Source organism: Falco naumanni, chromosome 6 (genome assembly GCF_017639655.2).
Source record: "Falco naumanni isolate bFalNau1 chromosome 6, bFalNau1.pat, whole genome shotgun sequence".
In the NCBI taxonomy this organism is placed as follows: Eukaryota; Metazoa; Chordata; class Aves; order Falconiformes; family Falconidae; genus Falco; species Falco naumanni.
This window is the reverse complement of record NC_054059.1, coordinates 86,135,352-86,156,265: the sequence shown is the minus strand read 5'-3', so window position 1 is coordinate 86,156,265 and position 20,914 is coordinate 86,135,352. Positions and strand designations below refer to the sequence as shown.

General features: G+C 46.9%; 1 protein-coding gene across 2 annotated transcripts; it reads right to left on the bottom strand.

Moving 5' to 3' along the window:
* Nucleotides 1–12,399: 12,399 nt before the first annotated feature.
* Nucleotides 12,400–19,756, bottom strand: ZBTB18 (zinc finger and BTB domain containing 18). 2 transcript variants are annotated; one of them, XM_040599033.1, is made up of 3 exons: nucleotides 19,467–19,756; nucleotides 18,211–18,294; nucleotides 12,400–16,073 (listed from the first exon to the last, which is right to left on the bottom strand). In XM_040599033.1, the coding sequence occupies exons 2-3, from the start codon at nucleotides 18,221–18,223 to the stop codon at nucleotides 14,491–14,493; spliced, it is 1,596 nt and encodes a 531-aa protein (XP_040454967.1). In that variant the 5' UTR covers nucleotides 18,224–18,294; nucleotides 19,467–19,756; the 3' UTR covers nucleotides 12,400–14,490. The 2 variants fall into 2 exon arrangements, with proteins under 2 accessions (XP_040454967.1, XP_040454968.1); XM_040599034.1 differs by lacking the exon at nucleotides 18,211–18,294.
* Nucleotides 19,757–20,914: the final 1,158 nt, after the last annotated feature.

Genomic DNA, 20,914 nt, shown 5'->3' with positions numbered 1-20,914 from the left:
CTTGGTCTCTTTGGCTCCGAGTGCCCCAGGAAGGGCTCGCCAGCACAGCTCCACCACCCAAACACCGTCACAGCCCACTGCAGCAGGCAACAGCTTTTCCTCGGACATCCTTAAAAACCCCCGCTCCCTGAGCACCCTGATCTAACCCAGGAGAAGAAGGTTTTACCCCTCTAAAGGCAATTAGGCTGTGATTAGCCCAGGTACGGCAGCACAGTACACCAGCTATTGCAATCCTTTTTTACCACCGCCGCTTGCCAGGTTCGCGTGGAGAAGTTTTGCTGGCGTAGCCTGGGCCAATGCATCTCCGAACCTTATGTACAAGGGACAATAGGCAATCCAGGCCTCACAGACTATTTAAGAATAAACTCCAGACTGTGAGCTGCTCAGACATCTTGGTTGTCGACTGCATATAGGTGCCATCCTAAAACTGTGAAACTGAATACCCTTAATTTAAAAATTCATGCCCAGATCTGTGCTTTGCCCTTCATCCTTGCATTTACAGAAGGCTAAATCGAGATCCCAGATTTTACATCCAAACGCTGAAATGTTCACAATTCAGACTCCTGCGAAGGCTTACAGACAAGCACATTTTAAAATCGCATCGTGTAAACTGTTTATGTGCTGAAGGAAAGCCAGGGATTTTGCTAATGACAAAGAAATTGTTCTCTCCTCTGATAGCGGAAAGAATTCCTCTAATGACAATAAACCCCCTCTTTTGCAAATTCGCTTTGGGTGGATGGCAAGATTAAAGAACAGCCAGCCCAGCTACGATTTTTCAGATTGCATAAGTACCTTAAAAAGATGCTCATTATCTAAAGTGACGCCTCTTCCCTAATTGCAGTGCCACTATTATGTGAGATTAATTTTTTTCCCCTCATAGATGGTAAAATCCCCATGTTTTGGGCTCAGGAGCTAGCCCCACTCGGAGAGGTCGTGTTTGATAATGGAGATGGGGGCAGGTGTGGGTCCCCCCCAACGGCTGCCTGTGCCGTGCTGTGAGGACCGCTCTGCTCCTGTCCTCGCATCACCCCGCCACATCCAATCTGCTGCCCCAGATCACGAACGGCAATAAAAAGGAGCTCAAAACCCTCAACTGGGAGGCGGCTGCAAAGAAACAAAACCAAACCACCACAAACCTGAGGCTGACACTGAAAACTGCGACAGCCCGGACCGATATCTCCGACAACTTGCATGGAGAAATGTTTGTTTGTTTGCTTCGCCCCCTGCTCCCTCGCCTTCATTCAGCCCTTGGTGCTGTGCCAGGGCCTGGCCACACATCCCGGCGGGACAAGGCACCGCGCCGGAGGGGGAGCGCCCGCAGCCCCCACTTGCCGGCAGCCAGCCGACACAATAATTCAACGGCTGGGGAAAACCAGGAGGTTTGCCATCGCCGCGAGAAGTTCGGTGCAAAGGAGGCTGCAAGCATCCCTGCCCAGGCACCGCAGCAGGCAGGGGAGCAGCGTGCCTGTGCCGGAGGCTTTCCTTCCCATAGGGATAAAGGTGGAAACAAAGCATCTTTCTTGCCTGGGTGTGCCAGGCGTTAGTAGTCCCAGGGGCCAAAAGGGCACCCACCAAATTGCCGTGAGCAGGGTGGCTGCAGCACCCCCAGGCCCCGCTCCCGTCATCTCGGGGCAATAGGTGGCAAAGTTTGCACCGAGCCCCCCCAAAGTGTTTGTATCTCCCACTTTTATCCCGGCTCCCGGCTCCCACCGGCACCAGCAATGCGGCTATCGGCGCCCCACAGCTCACCCACATTTGCAGGCAGCTGGGGAAAGACTGTAACCCCCTTCTATTAGCCCTTCACAGCATTGGTGTTATTAGGGCAATAATTTACTGACGTTTCCTATTTCTCTTTGAAACACCAACATATAACGTATGCATCCATACGTACGCATGAAATTTCTGGGAACTCCATAAACCTTGTAATTTTAATCCTATTACGCGGTTTATATTTAATTGATTGCTAGTCAAGAGATGAAAATTTCACAGATCTTCTAAAAGAATGAATATTTTTAATCAGCTCATTTAGCTAAGGGGAAGGATAGGCGTCCTCTCTCTAAAGCAGCATTTCACAGCGCCGCACAGGTTCCAGTTACTGCAGGAGTCGGCTACCCCTATAAAAAAAAAAAAAAAAAAAAAAGTTGAAAATTAATCCAAAGCTAAATAAGTGACACGATTGTATTCCCATTACATTCCACTGAAATGCATATGTTTACAATATCCTTTAATAATAATAATTATTAAACATAGTAAAATACTTCCAAACTTGGCTCATGGCATCATTGTACTTCTAGTGGAAAAAAAATTATCTGAAGCCCTGTCAATATGCCACTTCCTCCTCCCCCATCTTTTAACAGAAGCAGCCTCCAGTGAAATAATCCAAGCTGTGTTCAAGAAGTTGGCAAGTGGGTCCAATTAAATGTGGTTTTAGTGTATTCTGGCATTTGCATATCTAGTTTGCCAAGAAGTAATGTTTTAGAAAAGAAAAAAAAAAAACCACCACCATAAAAAAAAAAAACAAAAACCACACCACAAAAAACCCCTGCGTCGGTCCAGACAGAGAATGGATGGTGTGATGCATCGCTGAACTTTGTCCCACGAATCACGGATATTTAAATAAATAAATAAATAAGTGAATAATTTTCATCTCAGCTATCGCCCCTTTTTGGTTGACAGGCTTTACAATAATCTGTAGGTCCTCTAAAAGAAAACATAGAGGGGATATTAGAAAATTAACGCAGCAAAAGAAAAATCAGCTTTAATATTTAGTGAATCATTGAAAAACTTAAATCACAATGACCTTTATTTGATGGAAATATTTAATGCCTTAGCCGAGCCGTTCTCCAGCTAAACAGTGACTAAATAAAGCAGTCCATCAAAACAGCGCCTGTTCTCCAGGACGCAGAAGTGGGAAGTCAATCGGTGCCTGTGAACGCTTCCCGCTGCCGAGCGGTGCCTGGGCTGTGGTGGCTGCTCCCCCTCCCCATGCCATGAGGACCGCGGCCGCCTTGCTGCTGCCCTGGCCCCCATCTCACGTCTCACCCTCTGCCCGTGGGTTCCCTGCTGGCCCCTCGCACTCTGCCCTCCCAGCACCCAGGCCATGCCGTCACCACCACTTGTGGGACCATCCCTCACCCCGTGCCCCCTCCAGCCCAGGGAAAAACCCTGGCAGAGGAAGGATGTCTGGGAAAAAAGAAAACCAACACAACAACCCACCCCAAAACCTCCGTAAGCCCAAATCCTCCGCAAGGCTGACCGTAAAATGATGTTTAACGTATACTGGCCAGCCCTTTCACTCATTTATTCCATAGCTGGAAAAACCTTGCTACAAAGCAAGGAGAGTTAATTAATAAAACGAGGCAGCGTGGGGTTATATGGAATCTTTAAAGCCTTTATCAGTTTGCCAGTCCATTAGTGGGGCTGCATTCTCCGCAAACTCCCTGCTCCAATATGTGCAGCAGAGCAGTTAATTTCTTTTGGACTCGGTCTATGGCACCAAGCTGTTTTTTTTTTTTCCATCTTTATCCAAACAAACTATTAAATAATCAACAAATAAGAATATTTAACCCAAAATAATGAGAGGAACGATCGCTCGCCTAAAAACTATAAATTAAAGCTATCCAGTCACAAAAGAAAGTTGAGTCATCCATTAAGCAACAAAGCAGAAGGAAAAAATAGATCGCACTCGGATGTTTTTGTGGCATTGGTTGCCTCGCAAATGTGCCTGAGCCGAGGCCCCAGGAGGATGGACGGCTGGAGCCCAGGATCGCTTCGGGACCTTTGTCAGGCAAGAGCTTCCAAAATATTCGAACACACCCCAAAACCCAGGAAAACAAAAAGACGAAGGCCGCCGAGTCTCTCTCCCTGACCAAGGTGTAGGTTAGGACCCGGCACGCGGAGCTGGATGTGGAGTGGGAGCCTTCACCCCACAGCGGGACGTGGCCTGGAGAAATGTAAATATTTTATTTAGGTATTTGCTATGGTACATCAAAGCCCAACAGCACTGCATCCCCGTCAGCATCCCCATCCTTCACCAAAGGGCTGGGCAAGAGGGTGGCGAAGGGACCTCCCTGCCCGTGGGGAGAGCGATTGGGCCATGAAGATGCCACCAGCCTGTGCCCTGCCTGACCACACCGACCCTTGGGCAGTGGCAGGGCTTTCCACAGGTCTGTAACGGGAAGCAAACCCCAATCTTAGGAGGCTCCGCTCCCCTCTCTGTTCCCTCCTTCTCACCCCCGCCCCCAGCCACCCAGAAAAGCTGTGCTTAAAATCTGGGAGGGGAGTTTGCAGTGATTTCCAGCCCTGTGTTGTACTTTTCAGAGTAGTTGCCTTGCGGATGCTGCCCTAAGAAGATGCTGGAAGAGGTACCAGGCTGTGCGCTCGAGCCATGGGCTGCCTGCCGAAACCCACAGACCACTTCCGAGCAGCACAACGGGCAAACGCCTTGTTCATGGGCTGTGCCCGGGGTGGGAAAAGAGTCTCCCCGGGAAAAGGGGGCTGGGCAGGTGGGAACGAAATGGGGCAGCCGCAGGAGTATCCATATAACCTGGAAAAGTGCTGTGGCTGAAGTCATTTGCCTCTTCTTTTTTCTCTACATAAATAGTGTGGACATAAACCAGGGATTCCAGCAAGTGCCCGCTGGAGACCAGTAAGTATCTCAGGAGGTTTTGTGATAGAATGAACACTTCCATAATTAGCTTAATATCTGCCCAGAACCCAAGGATGAACTTTTATTTAACCATACACCTCCGGTGTTCTCCAGAGGCCTGGAAAATGATTTTCTCTCACCAACAAATAACTCTGGGAGAACACGTTCAGCTGGGCTCTGCCCACAGTAGAAAGACGCGGAGCCAAGCCCAACATCAGGCATCCAACATGGTGCACAAAGGGGCTGGAGAGGTAGCACAGGAGATGGGGGGGAAAACACTCCAAAATATCAAACCCTGCATCCAGCCCCAGGATAAACATGGTTTTAATTTCCTTTTTTTTTTTTTTTCATCCTTCTTCAATAAGTTCAGTGGCTTTGAATGAGCCCCTGAACTTCCCCAAGAGACGTTGGCTGCCAGCTCCCCATTCCCAACGCCTGGTTCAGCAGGAGGGCAGGAGAAAGCCAGGGACCTCTGCTCTACGGAGCAGGACTCGCGCTCAGCCAACAATGAGACATCAAGTGTGGGCTTCAAAACCGGCGTTCTACTATCTGTAAAGTCATGAGGAGAAGATTTTCCTTTTGTTCCAAAAAAAAAAAAAAAAAAGAAAAAAAAAAAAAGAAGCCGCTCTTGAGAGGAATTAAAAATGCTTCATCCTCCAGGACTGCACCAGGAGCGAGGCTCACAACCTTGCTGTGGTATATTGCTTCCTTCCTAAAAGCCAGCAAAAAAAAAAGGAAAAAAAAACCCCTCATAATGCTTTTTGTCCTAAATAAGAATCCAAGTGGTGTAGAAAAGAGGCTTTATACCTCCCATTCCCCTAGCCTGATTAATGTGCTCTGTCTTTCAACATGTGCTTTCCCTTAAACCTCATTTTTCTGTAATTTCCTTCATTCTTTTAACAATGTGCTTATCCCTCTCCTAAAAAAAAAAAAAGAAGCCATTATTTACAGATGTTCCCTCTCTTCTCACCACAGTCCAAAGCGCAGGCTCCTCCTCCTGCTAAATGAAAGGAGATAAGACCGGAGATAAGATAATTTCAAAAGGTGAGCACTGATATTAAATTTTAGCAGTATATGCTAAGCTGATGTCTTTGTAAGTAATTTTTTTTCTGATCCGGACATACTCCTGTCCTGTTCTGGAAGCAGCAACAGCTACCCAAAGGAGCTGGGTACTGCCAAAAGCAAACTCTTGCCTGCCGTTAATACGAGCTGTTCCCGAGCAAAGGAATCAGGCTTTGTACAGCCATGAACACTGTAAGACCTATCAAAGGCTCTTGTTAAAAAAAAAAAAAAAAAAAGAAACCCATACTACAAACCACCAAGACACTAAATGGTCGTGCTTTCATGTGGGGGAGCCCTGAATCTGAAGAGCATCCACCTAAAATAGAAGGTTAACATTAGGATGAGCGCTAGTCATCTACTGGCTGTCTTGAGAGTGACTCACATGTAGTTCACGTCAGGTGGGTCCCAAATCTTCCCATCTCTGCTCACCCTGGGGCTCGTATTCCCCGAAGAAGGGTTGAGAGATAAGACCTTTACATTCATGATGCATATTTTTAAAATAGCGTTGCAATCCAGCACCCAGACAGCCAGCTCGAGGCAATCCAGCAGCATCGTTCGTCTAGAGCGTAACACTTTAAAATCAGTTTATACCCAGGTGCTCCTGCGACTGCCCATCCCTCAGCCCGGGGCGCACATCCAGCCCTCCTGTCTCCACTCCTTGCTGAGAAAGGGCGAGCACGGTTATTTTAACGCCTGGTTTCAATCACCCCACGTTACCCAACGTCTTTCCAGAAGCAGCGCTTCAGTCGTTTCCAATCCCTCCAGCAGAAGCCTGCCTACAAACCTGCTGGCGTTGGGGGATGAGAGGAGAGCTGGCTGCAAGATGCTCACCTCCAGCACCCGATGGGAGTGGGGAACCCTCCAGCTTGGCCCTGCGGACACCGGGGTGTCCGCAGCACCCTCACCCCCACCCAGCACCCTGGGGCTGGCAGGTGGATGTGTCTCTGCTGTGGTTTTTCTGCTCGGCAGGAATGCCACCTTTTCCTCCCAGCTGCAAATTTATGTTATATATTAGAGAGAAGAAAAGAGCACATTAAAATTAGCAGTCTGTTAAAAAAAATTAAAAGAAAGAAAAGAAATAAGCTTGATCTAAGCTCATTTTTTTAACTACTGGTTATGGGCTTTAAAAGGTCTCCTCGCTGGGATTTTAAAATGCATGGGTTTCTCGATGCAAATTTAGGCTAAGAATAACAAATTTCCGAAGTGAAATACTGCTTGATGCCGTTGTTTGTCCTCACTATTTTGGACATTTTCTCTCCGTGAGACTTTTCTGATCGTTAACGAAAAAGAAATACATTTATCCTTCTCACACTGAACTGGGCACTGCACCACTTTGCCCTCACCTTGTGCCTCGGGAGGCTTTTCTTTTAAGCACAGAGCAGCAGTCTTGGGAATTCCTTGGAAGTAAGTCGCAACGAGTTATCTGGCACCTGCAGAGGTACATTGGTCTGTCTGTCAACAGGGAGCCCAGCATTCGTGTGTTCACTCAATTACATCCTTGTAATTAATACAGAGATGTACAACTCTCCGTTTCCCCCAAAATTAAGAATTGCCTAGTTAGTCTCAGCTTGTTAAGACACAGATCTTTCTTAGAAGTCACTCAGTCATTTGAAAATAATGGAATATTGGTATTTATAGTGGTTTCAAGCTGTCACATCTAGGAGCCTGAAAATCATCTACGAAGAGAAATCAGATTGTGGATAGACGGTGCCAGTCAAACTCCTTTAAAAAGAGAGAATAAGCTACAGAAAACTAAGACCTGGTAGCTACAGGCTATGAAGACAGGATATGTTTCATTAAGATTTTAACTATATTTTATCTCGGTATGAATTTCCAAAATTATCTCGACATGAATCCTTACTAAGTGCGAATACGTGGCAAATGCAGTTGAAAATAAATCGTATCTTGTATGATAAACCTCTATCAGTTTCAAGGGGTTTTATTTATAGATAAAGTACATTTTTAAAATTGTAAAATGTATATTGGGAACACATCCAAAAGTTTATAAAAAGTAGCTTTAATGCTAAAATTGAAGACAATTTGACAAAAGCCTAAAATGTAGCATTGAGGCTAGTTTTTATTTTCTTAATAGCTGTAAATAAGACTTAAGCAAAATGTATTTCGGGGAAGGTTGTGAAAGAAATATTTAAATCTCTCTCTAGATTTACATCGAGATACAGCGTACACCATGCCATAGAGCTGTTTTGAGACAGTTAAGCCTTTTAATATCCATCCTGTAGTACTGAGGCAGTAACATATTGCTTTACCAGTTAAATCCTTTCGGAAGTCATGATGTACATGTAACTTGCTCTCTAAATATTTTCCGAATTTCAAGCTGGGTTTCACGCACTGGGTTGTAATAGCTGGGGATGTGCTGTGTAAATCCCTATCTGGCATGTTCCAGGCGTGGCATAAAAAAAATAATAATAATTCTTCTTGGTGCTCAGATTAGCGCTGATAACTGCAGGAATCACAAGCAATAGGTTGCACAAGCCCACATCACGTTGGCTGCTACGTACAAACGCGAAATGCATCTTCTTAAAGATGTGTAAGGGATAACTGGGGCTGTGGCGTGGATGCACACCTAAATAAAAATTAGCAAGTTATTTTAAACTGCTTCCTCACATGCACACACACATGTTCATACGCAACATGCATGTTAAAGCGCAACGCTGAGTTTAAGAAACACCAAAACGCTGCACGTGAAAATGTCCTAAAAAAACAATCACCAGCTGTATTTTGCAATTAATCATTTATTTGTTCCCTGCGATCCCCCAAATCCCCAGTCACATGGAAATTTCAGCTCCAAGGCTAGGCTGCATACGTTCTCCCCTGTCGCCCCAAGCACCAGCTTGTCAGAGCCAGGCTGTAAAATCTCAGAAAGGAAAGAAAATTTGGCCCCAGGGTGACAGGGGTGGCACAAGGGCTGCCCCGGCCAGGGCAGTGGCTTCACACAGGGGCGAGCGCTCGTGGCCCCCCCACTCCAAATGGTTAATGGTGAGGAGTTATTGAGAGTGACAACTGTGTATGTTCCAGGCAAAGAGGCTGGTGAGACTGTCTTCTAAGGAAAAAAAGGGAAAGAAAACTAAATTAGAGCAAAATGGACCCAGAGGTTAATAAGCAGACAGCCCAGGCAAGTTCTTTTCACCTGAAATAGGAACCAACGCAAGGAATTCCAATGTAAGAGAAATACTCAGGGTCAAACGTGAATTCTTTTTGGGGGGAAAAAAAAAAAAAAAGCAAACCCAACTTTTTTTTTTTTTTTTTTTTTGGCTAACATCTCTGCCACTGGAACCCTCTGTGGAGTTTGCTGTCGCTGCTACAGCGAAGCCCGTAGCCCCGCTGGCTGCGGCGTGCCTGGCTGTGCAGGAGGCTCACCCCTCTCCTGCTCCGGCAGAGTAGGGTAAGCAGCATGCTATTTGCACCGAGAGCATCTCGATGTGACAATCGGTTCAAATTAATGCTGCTTTTTGAGCCTATGAGACTAAAATGGATAATCTTTCCGAAAAGGACATAATCGCTCATCAGTAAGATACATTAAAAGGTTTAGCTGAATTTTATCACACTAGCAGGAACTGCTGACTGTGGGTTTTAATAAGCAGGGCTCTCCTTGCTGTGACTGTCTTCGTTCACCAGCAAAAGGGAACATTTCCACCTTCTGCCCAAAAGCATTCACACAAATAGGAAATTCACACCATCTAGGAAATATTTTTTATTACCAAACTCACTGTATTTAACGACATGATTAAAATAAGAGCAAAGTGCAGCAAAAATTAAGCAAGGGCTCCTGAACTGGAATATGTTGAAAGACCCCAGAAGATTTTTGCATCACTTTTTCCTCCCTTTAAAAATACCAGATTGTTCTGTTAAAATTCACGTTTACCCTCCCACTAAAAAAAAACCAAAAAACCAACACCTTAATGCTTTGGTTGGATTTGTTTAATAAAAGACCATACTCCCTGGAAGTATTTCAGTTTGGAAATCACACGGACAAATAGCGTTAATAATGTATAAGTTTGAGAACCTTGCTACAGATGACTACATGACTATATTTTAGAATCAGTTTTCTAATTTTAGGGGATTTTTTCAGACTCGAAACATATTTCGCCTTTGTCCTGAAGGAATTTGCATTGTTTCAAAGTGAGGGGAGGGAGCAGGTAAAAATTTCCCCCCCCTTGTAAGTTTTTCCTCAGCTACAAATGGCTGCAGCATCATTGACCATAAAAAGGGCAGTGCAGGGTTTCAATTTTGAAAGTAGGGTGGGAAAACAGATTTTCAAAGTTGTATGTTAGGAGCCCATTAAAAAGTTAGAACACTTCATTTTTTGTAGAATTAATTAGGAGGGGAGGGAGTCAGTCCGCCGCTGACAAATCCCTTGATCCGTTATCCGCAGAAGGACAGCAGAGGGTATGCGGCGGCGGGGAGGGTGATGTCCTGATGTCCTTCCCGAGCAGGTGAGCCAGCACGGCCACTGGGGTGAGGTGGCACGGGGAATCTGTCCCTTCACAAATTAATTTTAAAATTTTATTTAGGCTTCTGACAAGGCGACGCAGGTTTTCAAGGGATATGCGGGTTTCGCTTAGGCTCAGCAGAAGTGTCTGGGACTGTTTGGTACCCGCTTTTACCCTCATGCAGAAGAGCCAGGAGGAGTGATGAGGATCCCTTCCCTTCCTTAGCCAGAAATTTTTGTTTTAAACTCCTACCAAGTTCTTCTTCAAATTGCACCTAAAACACGCGCAGGTCTCAGTGAGTAGGTGTCTATAGAATGCTACACCTGACTCAAAAGCCTCTGTCACACCAAACCTCTAAGCTTGAGTTTAGAGAAATAATGCGTAAATAAGGAATATTAAGCTATCACAGTGGTTAAAAAAACAGCCGAATGACAGTATTTAGCATGTTCCCTGTGAGCCCTGGCCTAGAAGTACTCACAGTTAAAAAGCGATGGCTATCAGTGGTCAGGGAAACCCTCCCGAACCTGTGAAGTTCAGAGTGCAGTTCCCATCCCTGCAATTTGCCTTTGACCATCATGGCAACGCAAACGGTGAGGATTGTGTCACCACGCACCCTCAAGGCAAAGAAAATTTTCTCTCGTGCTTTGTTATTTAGGGACAGTATTAAGAAAACAAAAATAAAAAATAAAAAAAGGAAAGATCAAAATGTTACGACTACTCAGGTAAGTCAGTACGTTAAAGCTTGTGGAGAGAAGCAACACAGGAGCACGTTTCGTCTTTCCATTGCAGAAACACTCCGATAGCCACAAGCGTGTGCTGCACTTGTATAAACCATCCGGATTAAAGTATAAAGGCTATTTTGCACTATTTTGTCATTAATGGCTAAGTTGTGTTCCCTGTTACCCTTCTGAAGAAGGGCCTTCTTCTAAGTCTAGTTTCATTCGGGAAGCTACAATTCTTGGAAATCTTAACGCTGGGGAACAAATGGTGAATGTGCCTAGAGCCACATCCACAGCTCATCAGCTGCATGGATTTTGGAACTGCAGTATTAGCCATTTTCCAGTCTTGACGATACTTTAAAGTGCCTTAACTACACATAACACTCCACCGTATGAAAGCCTAGAGGAGAGGGCTGCTGCTAGAAAAAGAGAAACCTATGCGGCCGAAGACGCTAACATTGACAAAAGGAAATGTTTTCAAAATAGCTGTAGTAACTCAAAAAAATACCCCCAAACACAGCAAGTGATGGTTGAAAATAGTTATAAAAACAGTGAAAAAGATCATTTTGGCTAGGTACAAATTACCGTAGATGCAGGAAGACAAGCAGAATAGCATTAGGCATCGAGATTCACTTGGTCAAGGCACAACTTCAGCTGTACCTAGGCAGATGACAAATGTAATGAAATGTTTAAATTCAGGTATTTTTTTCCCCTTCAGATTGGTCCTGCTGTCTCTGTTCCAGACATCTAATTTAGTTCTACTTTCGTATTCCCATCGGGCTCTGCAGTGCTGGTCTCATTCCGAGGATGGAACGGCCTCAAACAAGAATTCTGGGTATATCCTGCAACAAGCATCTAAAGCAGGTCTTTTTCAAAGGTCTCGCTAAGCTTAATTTTTTTTTTTTTTTTTTTTTTTTTTTTAAGAAACGTTTAGTCCGTAAGAGAAATCCCCAAACGGACTCAGAATTATTTCCATTTTCCTCTGTAGTCCAGACAGTTTGGATGTATTACCGGTCTTTTGGACATTTTGACTGCCTACCTTAACGTTGACGGGCAGTCAGTACCCAGCCAGCGCTTCAGATTAAGTTGTTGCCTTCTGCCCTACTGTTCTGATAAGAGACTGAATACAAAAGAGCGAGCCTGGGAGAGCTCCTTGGGGTGAAATTAGAAAAGGAACTGGGCGTCTGCACAGATATTTGCATGGCAGCAACATTTCAGGAATTTAATAGACCGCTTCTGCAAAAGTCTTTGGGGAAGAAAAAAAATAATAATAAAAAAATACCTCTACAGAATGATCGAGAGCTACACACCAGAAATGCTTTCAAAACACAAGCATTTAATTTTTTTAAATGTTAAGTGAGATGTAAATATGTACGTTAGCAACAAAGTGCTCAAAAGCATACTGAAAACATATTCCATACACAGTTAGCAATAGAAGTCTGTACAAAAGTAATAAAGTTACACATTATAAAAAATACTCCGTAACTATAATTTAAAAGAGGGAAAAAAGACAAGGGAATTGATTTCTCAGTTCATATAATTTATTGCAGTTAGCACACAGTTTAAAAATTCACCAACACACCAATAGTACAAAACTAAACAGCATTATAAGTTATTCCCCCCTCAGGAAAATAAAACATACTATGATTGTCAAAGCTAGATGTCAGTCTAAGTTTTAGAACAAAAGAAGAATGTGAAACTAAGGAAAGGAAAAAAGCAATCACTCACGAGGACCACAAAAAAATCCAAGAGAAAGTCCATTTTCCTCAGACACTGATTGTCTTCTCTAACTTAAGAAAAGAATGTAGTTTTAAAACCTAGAAACTATTCAAGTAACTAAAGATAACGCTCCAAGGCCATTTTCACAGCTTTTTTTTTTTTTTGTTTTAAATGCCATTACAGCCAAATTAACACACATTTGACCAAATATTTCCAAAACAGTCCAGCAATACACAATGGAGTTTTCCATTCAGTATCTTAAGCACAAAAATAGGCTATGTTTACAGTAGTTAAGGCGATCAAATTTTAAACAAAAGCAGAGAGAAAAAAAAAAAAAAAAGGGAAAAAAAAAAAAAAAAGGAAAAAACAGCAAACGTTTTCCATGCTACTCCCATAGACCTTATTTGTAAGTGCAAGACAGGAAAACAAACACTGTGCAAAATGCTTTTGACCTGCGTGTTGGTCATTAAAACCACACGTCAGGCTGCAGTCTCTGCTGCTTGGATACGCATAGTCCTCCCCCTGCCCTCCCCCGGCCCCCCTGCCACTCAGGCCTTCCCAGGCCTTTCAGCCCCGGGCTTTTTTTTTCCTTTTTTTTTTTTTTCAGTCCACAGCCTCTTTTCAACGGGGGGGAAAAAAAAGAACGACCTATTGTGGTGGAGTGGTGCAGCAGGAATCCTACAAATGCTCATCTGGGGAAATGGACGCACCTCAGTTGGAGCTGGCGTGGGGTCTGTGCAATTAGAAGGGGTCTGGGGTTAGTAAATGCACACCGCACATGCAAATCTCGAAGCCTGGTTGTAAACATTCTTTTTTTTTTTTTTTTTTTTCCTTGTTAACGTAGCTAAATCGGCGACTCGTAGCTTAAGTTCTTCTCAACTTAAAGACAGTGGGAAAGTAAATTTAAATTAGATAAAATAAAAACAGTGCATTTCTCTTCTTCGTAACACTGGCATTTTCAACGGTGTCGGGTTTTTTTCCTAAGGAAATTAAATAATTTTCAACTCACTCGTTAAAGTTATACAATGCAAACAAAGACAAAAATATACTGAAAATCATGCATTTCTGTAGCGTTAATATTTACTTTTCAAGACTCAACTAAGAGCATCAACACAACCTGCCAAGTTCTTTGATACCTCCCCCCGGCCCATGTAATCAATTACAGTATACAATAACAGTAATTCACATTTTTTAAACACACAGTTCATCACTGCTGAAGCTGCAATATCCTTTTTCATCCCAAGCAAACCTTCACGTAAGACAGAGTCCCAGTGATCCCAGTGTACTCTCAGGGTTTTTGTTTTATGTTTTTGTGTTGTTTTTTGTTTTGTGTTTTTTTGTGTTTTTTTTCCAGTGGGAACTGTCAGAAATCCAGAAGTTGCCATAATAAGTTTTAAGTCAAACGCTTGTTTAAAAATAGATAATCCAGCATTTCAGAAATTTTCCATTTGGGTCTAAAAGCATTCAGGTTTCCAACAGCTAGAAAGGACTCATGCAATTATAGAAATGTAAAGGAACTGACAAAATTGGGAGAGGATTTCTACATTCAGATTTTAAGAGGAAACAGATCGAGAGCTTAAAAGAACGCAGTGTTTTGGGGAAAATCAAGCCACGTCCAAATTTTTTGAATTGGAGATTCCTTAGAAGTAAAGTATCCGCTGGCTTCTATTCCAAAAAGGGGGAAAAAAAACGCTCCGTAATTTGTTACTTTGTCGGATTACCTCTACAGTTCGTTTTTTATCGGAGTGCTAAATTAGTGAAATATTCATGCTGCCTTAAAGTGCAAAAACAAGCTAATAGCCAAACTTTCAGTTCAAGGAAACAAGATTGCTTTTAGACTGTACCACAACTATATAGATTTATATATATATTATTTATATATATAAAAATTTTATTTCCAAAGTTCTTGTGAGCTATCTTCTAAGGTCCAGTCTCTGACAGTAGGTAAGCTCAGTGCTTCGCTTTTGACAGACAATGAGTTCACCAACTCACAGTGAAACTTCCGAATGTGTCTGTAAAGGTCTCCGGACTGCGTGAACCTGCGTTCACACCACTTACAAGCATGAGGCTTCTCCCGCGTGTGAACCACCGCGTGGCGGCTCAGGTTGTGGGAGTACTGGAAGCTCTTCCCACACTGGGTGCAAGTGTAGGGCTTTTCACCTGAATGAGTCCTCTCATGACGTTTCAAGGTGTACATGCAAGAAAAAGTCTTACCACACAATGAGCAGGTTGGGACATTGACATCGGTAGCAGGCTTGCTGCGGATCCCGTCCTGCTCTCGAAAGTGCGTGCTTAAATGGATCTGCAGGATGTGGGGGCTAGGAAAGACCTTGTTGCAGAGAGGACACATGAAAATTTGGCCAGCAGGGCTAAGTATGTTTGACACGTAAGGGAGCAAGCTGCTGTCCATGTTTCCTTCCACCTGGACTCGCTCGTTCTCTGGAGTTATCATTTCATCATCGCTTGCCTTGTCCTCTCTATCTAGCTCCCTCAAGACCGAATCTTCCCTCATCGGAGCCAGGTGGGCCGGCTCGTACTGTACCCTGTTATTAGTGCTCACACTTTCTTTCACAGTGCTATGTTCCATATCATAGTCATTAGTGCCAACATCACTCTCATCACAGGAAGCCTCTTTCTCCACCTTCACCTGAACCAGGCTGCTTCTAAGCATGTCCTGCGAAGAGAAATAAGAACTGTTCAAATTTTCAACTCCTGAAAGGCTGGACTTGACAGACAGGTCCAGCACGCAGTCAACATCTGCTGAATCCCTCACGGAGGTGACAGACCTCTGGGACAAAGACTCTGTTGAGCTGCAGGGGCTGGCTACTGTTTTTCCAGCTGCTGCTGTGTGCGTCTCTGCCTCTCCGCCAGTCTGGGGAATGCCTGCTGAGTCTGAGGGCAATCTCATCCACATGTTCCCAGGCTCAGCCGCCAAGTCCCTTTTGCTAGGCAGGATGTTCAATTTTTCATCTTCTCCATCGTCTTCATCGCTGGGCAAGTCTCCTGGCATGTGGCTGCTGCCGTCGGAGAGGCTCTCCACTTTGTCTGAACAACTTGAGGCGTCTTCCTCCTTTTTTGTACTGTCTGCCTCCGTGGTTGCTTTTTCTTTCAGCTTCTTTTTGCAGACTTTGACAATGTCATACATGTGGAGATAACTGGCAGCTGCTAGCACGTCTTCAATGGGCAAGTCTTTGAACTGGAGCTTTCCTTCGTACATGAATTCAAGCAGGAGAGCGAAAGCTGGGGCTGTAACAATGTCGCTGTTCAGATGAACAATGTCCCTTTTGTCCAGCTGGTCCTTGTAAAAGAGGTGGAAATACATGCTGCATGAAGCCAGTACAGCTCTGTGCGCTCGGAACTGGGCATCTCCTACCAGAACAGTGCAATCACAAAGAAAACCCTGATGTCTCTGCTCACTCAGACACTGTAGCAAATGTCTGCTGTGGTCAGGAAACTCCATACTGTCTTCATAACCTATAAGCAACGAGATTTTAAAAAATTAAACGTAGGTCGGAATCACAGAACTTACGAATCCAAGTTATTCCACTCTAAAAGCCTCGTACTTACAGTGCCAGAATGCTGGTACTGGCACCACGCAAAGATTATTTAACACGCATGTAGGATGGCAACTCTTTCCCCCATCAATCACTGATGTTACGATTTCCTTTCCGTGGTAAATAAGCCGTTCTAATAAGTGCATAGGTACACTTGTAATTTTTTTCAAGTATCACTGCTGTTCATAAAATCTGTTCAACAGTTTTTTTGTTGGTTTTTTTTTTTTTTTTTTAAGGGAACTTCCTCCAGATTGCGTCCCTAGGAGGGCAGACGCCCCCCCCCAAAAAAAATTTTTTTTTTTTTAAACAGTGAGTTTGAGTGATCACTGAGGAGAAAGAAAAAAAAATAAATCACATCATCAACCTTCTTTTCAAAGTAAAATTGTAGTAAGAGGAGAGGTTTGCGCATGAAGAAATGCTAATATACCCAAATCTGAGGGTCTAACATTCATAAAGTATAAAAATTATTTACGAGTGTCAATTTATATCAGCAGCAAAATCAAGATTTCCAGAAATTTAGTTTGCGTGGTTTTCTTCTTGTAGTAAGTACAGTTGCAGGTTCTAAACCTTCCCCATACTGTACAATAGAACATGAGCATTTTTTGCCAACATGCAGAATTTACAAGAGAAAACTAACAACCAAAACGCCAACAAGCACTGCTTCCCCTGTGCAGAAGGACAGAAATTTCCCTCCCCTCCCACACCAGGCAGAGTTTGCAGTACCAAACTTAAAAAAAAAAAAAAAAAAAAAAAAAAAGTCATTCAACGTGAGCGTGTGTGCATGTGTGCATATTTAAAATCAGTATCCTGAGTACTGTTCTTACCCAAGTATTTTTCTATTCACCTTCCTTGTTGACAAAGAAAAAAAAAAACAACTTAAAAAAGAAGTAGAGAAGAAAAAACTCAAATGGAAAGTAAAATCTCTCAAAAACCTATCTTAATCTATTCTTCTGTGATTGATAGCAATGGTCTCCCAAACCATTTAAGCAGATCGTGGCTCTCCAGGCTGGCACATATTATCGTAAAATCCTCATCCCTTGCAAACCAAGATGTACTAAAACTTACAACACAACCCCTACTATATTCTGTAAAATACCATTGCTAGAGTAAAGCACGAAGATTTACAATACAATCACTTTAAGTGCCCCACAGCCAACATCAATCCTAATCCTTAAGAGGGCTAAAAATAAAGATTGGAGGGCAGCTCACAAGGTAGCTGTGATCAAATTAGGAGGCTGAAAGGACAGAGAGGGACGAAGAAGGAAGCTTATAAACATCTGATCCAGCTGACTGTGGCCATATGGCAGCTGCTGCCCAGATAAAGAGATTAAGAATAGAGGAGTGCGATTACAGCTGTCTGGCCAATTCAGGCAGCTCAAATCTACAAGTTCTAAATTAGTCGCAAATACAAAAACTCCTTCAAATAATTTTTGTTATGCTGAAATAAAAGATTTCAAATGCTGCACACGAGAAAGAAAAGAGGAAACCAGTCAAGCCATTCTCCCGGGTACAAAAGTTTTTAAACACATAACTGATTTCTATCTTTCAGAAGCACTACAGCTGTATGCTACTATGGTTCTGAGCTGCTGGATATTTAACCGTGAAGTTTAATGAAAGACTTCCCCACAAACACATTTCAGCCAGAACGGTCCTTTCTTGAAAAAAAGGACACTTTTGCATATTTCACTAAAAACCCCCGTAAAGTCATTTAAAAGATGCAGTACAAGAACACAAAGCAGAATTCTCTTTAGGCTTGCCACTAAATCCATTGCAGTTTTGGTCTCAGAAATGAAGAATGAACTTGCTTTCTCCTCCTTCCAAACCAAGACATTCTCACGATATGCATTAAAGTTAATGCTAACAATGTGCCCAAGAACTGATACTCTCCAACTGCAGCCCAAGCCTTTTGACCAAGTCCACTTATCTCTTTAATACTCAATTTCATATATTACCTCTAAACTTGGTTAGAAAAGTAATGTGATTTTTTTTCCCCTGAAATTCAATAAACAACACACCAAAACAGAAATATGCTGTATCTAATCTATTGCTACTCCTACCTTTAGTACACATAAACCTGATTAAGTCCTTTCCTCTGAGTCTTGCTGGCTCCAGGTCTGTTAGATCGGTGGAAAAAAAGCAGACTAGGAGAGACAGATGCAAAGTGGAGATGATGTTAGAGAGGAATGAGATACCTTCTCCACACACAGATCTGCACACACTAACTCCCTGTCTGTGTGTTAGAATAAAAGGCTGAGGGATGGCAGGCTGTCAGCTGCTCTGACATCATGTTCAGATGGAAATGCTACCTCCAGCTGTGCTCCTTTTAATGCCATATGCTACTCCTCTACACTCCTGCCACCAGCTTTTTCTTAGGAGAACTTTTCTCTTCTGTTAGTATAAACAAAATACTTCAAAGTCTCTTTTTTTTTTTTTTTTTTTTTTTTGCAAACTTTCTAACGGGGAGGGAGAAAAAAAAAAAAAAAAAAAAGAAAATCCTAAACATATGGGGCTCTACCGTAGCCGCAGCAACACTCCTGCTTTTAAGTTGGAGGAGCGCTTTCTGCACCGGCAGCACAGCCCAGCCGGGGGGACCCCTCCAGCCGCCCCCAGCCCGGCGGCCCCAGCCCCGGGGGGCCCGACCTGGCGCCCGGTGGCGGTGCGGGGCGGTGCGGGCCGGGCACTGCCGCAGCCGCGCCGCTCCGCTCACACCGCGCTCCGCCAGCGGGGGCTCGGGCTGGCAGCTACCGCGCTCCCCGGTCCCCGGGCCGCCGGCCCCGCCGCTGGGCGGGCGGGCAGCGGGCACCGAACCGGGATCCGACCCCCACCCCCACCCGGGGGGACACTCACACCCCGCCCGCCCCTACCGAGCTGCCCGGGGCCGGGCCGTGGCGGGGGGAGGCGGCGGCGCGTAGCAACTTCCCGGCGGGCCCGGCCACCCCCATCCCCACCGGGCGGCGGCAACTTTTCGCCGCCCCCCTCCTCCGTCCTCCGGCACCTCAGGCCGGGCTCGGCCGCCCGGGGGCCTGCTCCCGCCCGGCTGCGGCTCCCCCCGCCGCGGCCGCCCCCGCGGGGAAGGAAGCAGCGGCTCGGCCCGCAGGAAAAGCCGCCCCACGGGTCACGGCGGCAACAAAAGAAAAGTAACCGTGAGCGGCGCCGGGGCGGCCTGTCCCGCCGCCCGGGAGCGCTGCCCCCGCCCCCCCCGCCCGGCTGCGCCCACCCCCCGCCGGACCCGCCGCCAACTCCGCCCGCCCCGCGGCCCCGGCCCCGGCCCCGGCGCGGCGGGTGTGTGGGGATGGGGGGCAGCGGGACTCACACTCCGCGGCGGCCCGAAGTCTCCGCGCTCCCGCCGCCGCCGCCCGCCGGCTCCTCTCTTCGCTCACTTGCCGCTCCGGGATCGCGCCTCGCCCCCCCCCCCCGCCCGCCCGCTGGCCGCCGCCCCCCCCCCCGGCCTCCCCCCTGCCGGCAGCTGAGGAGCGAGCGGGGCAGCCGGCGGAGCGAAGCGGGCCCCGCGCTCAGCGGCTCCCCATGGCACCGACGGCCGGAGACGGCGCGGAGCCCGGGGCCGGGCGGCCGGGCGCGGGGGGAGGGGCGGGGGCCGGGGGGGCGGCGGGGCGGGGGGCGCCGGGCGGGCGCGGCGCGGGCGCACGCACGGCGGCGGCGGCGGCGGCGGCACAGCCGGGCCCGGGCTGCGGCAGACAGATGTTCGCCCCCTCCCCGCTCCCCACTTCGGACTCCGCTCCCTGAGTGACAGCCCGGCCCGCCCCCGCCGCCGCCGCCGCCAACCGCCGCGCCGCCTGGCCGATGAGTGACGGGTCGCGCCGGGCGCTGAGTGGAGGAGGGAGGCCCGGGAAGGCCGGCAGCGCCGCCAATCGCGGCTGCGTGGCGAGGCAGGGGGCGTGACCCAGCGGGGAGCCGTGGCGGAAGGGGGCGGGGCCCCGCCAAGCCCGGGGAGGGGGCGGGGCCGGCGGGTGGGGCGAGTGCTGGGGCGGGGCCGACGGGGGCGGGGCTTCGCTCCTGAGGGCGCGCGCGGGCCGCAGCCTCTCGCCGGTTGCTGAGGCGGGGGGGGGCGGGGGAGGGCTAGCGCGGTGCATGGCGGGACGGCAGGTGCGGCCGAGGGCGGGGTCTGGCCCTGAGGCTATGTCCTGGCCCTGAGGTCAGGGTCCCGGCTCCGAGGCTGAGGTCCCAGCCCCGAGGTCAGGGTCCCAGCTCCGGGGCCAAGGTCCCGGCTCCAAGGCCAGAGTCCCAGCCCTGTGGCTAAGGTCCCCGCTCTGAGATCGAGGTCCCAGCTGCGAAGCCAGGGTCCTGGCTCCAAGGCTGAGGTCCTGGTTTCGCGGCTGAGGTCCTGGCCCTGAGGCCGTGTCCTGGTGTGGCAGGCCAGGCTGGGCTGCTGTCCCTGAGGGGGTGAGGCCGGCCACCTCTGGTGTGCTCCTTGACCCTGACTGGCCACCCTGGCGGTGGGGCTGCCTTTGCCTGGAGGCCATGCACAGCGGGTTTGCTTAGTGCCCAGCTGGGCTGGGGGGGCCTTGGTGGCCAGGCTGGCATGCCTACCCTCAGGAAGCTGCCCAGCCCTGTCCTGTCCCGCTTTGTGAAGGGTTTCCCTGCAGCTGCCACCCACATGTGTTGGGCAGCAGGCAGGCCCACCACCTGGCCATCACGCTCCCTGTGCTACCACAGGGCTGTTGAGGATGGAGAGGGTGATGTAATTACTGAGATAGTGCAGTCATTAAGAGCCAAGAATATTATTAGCATATAATTGCTGTG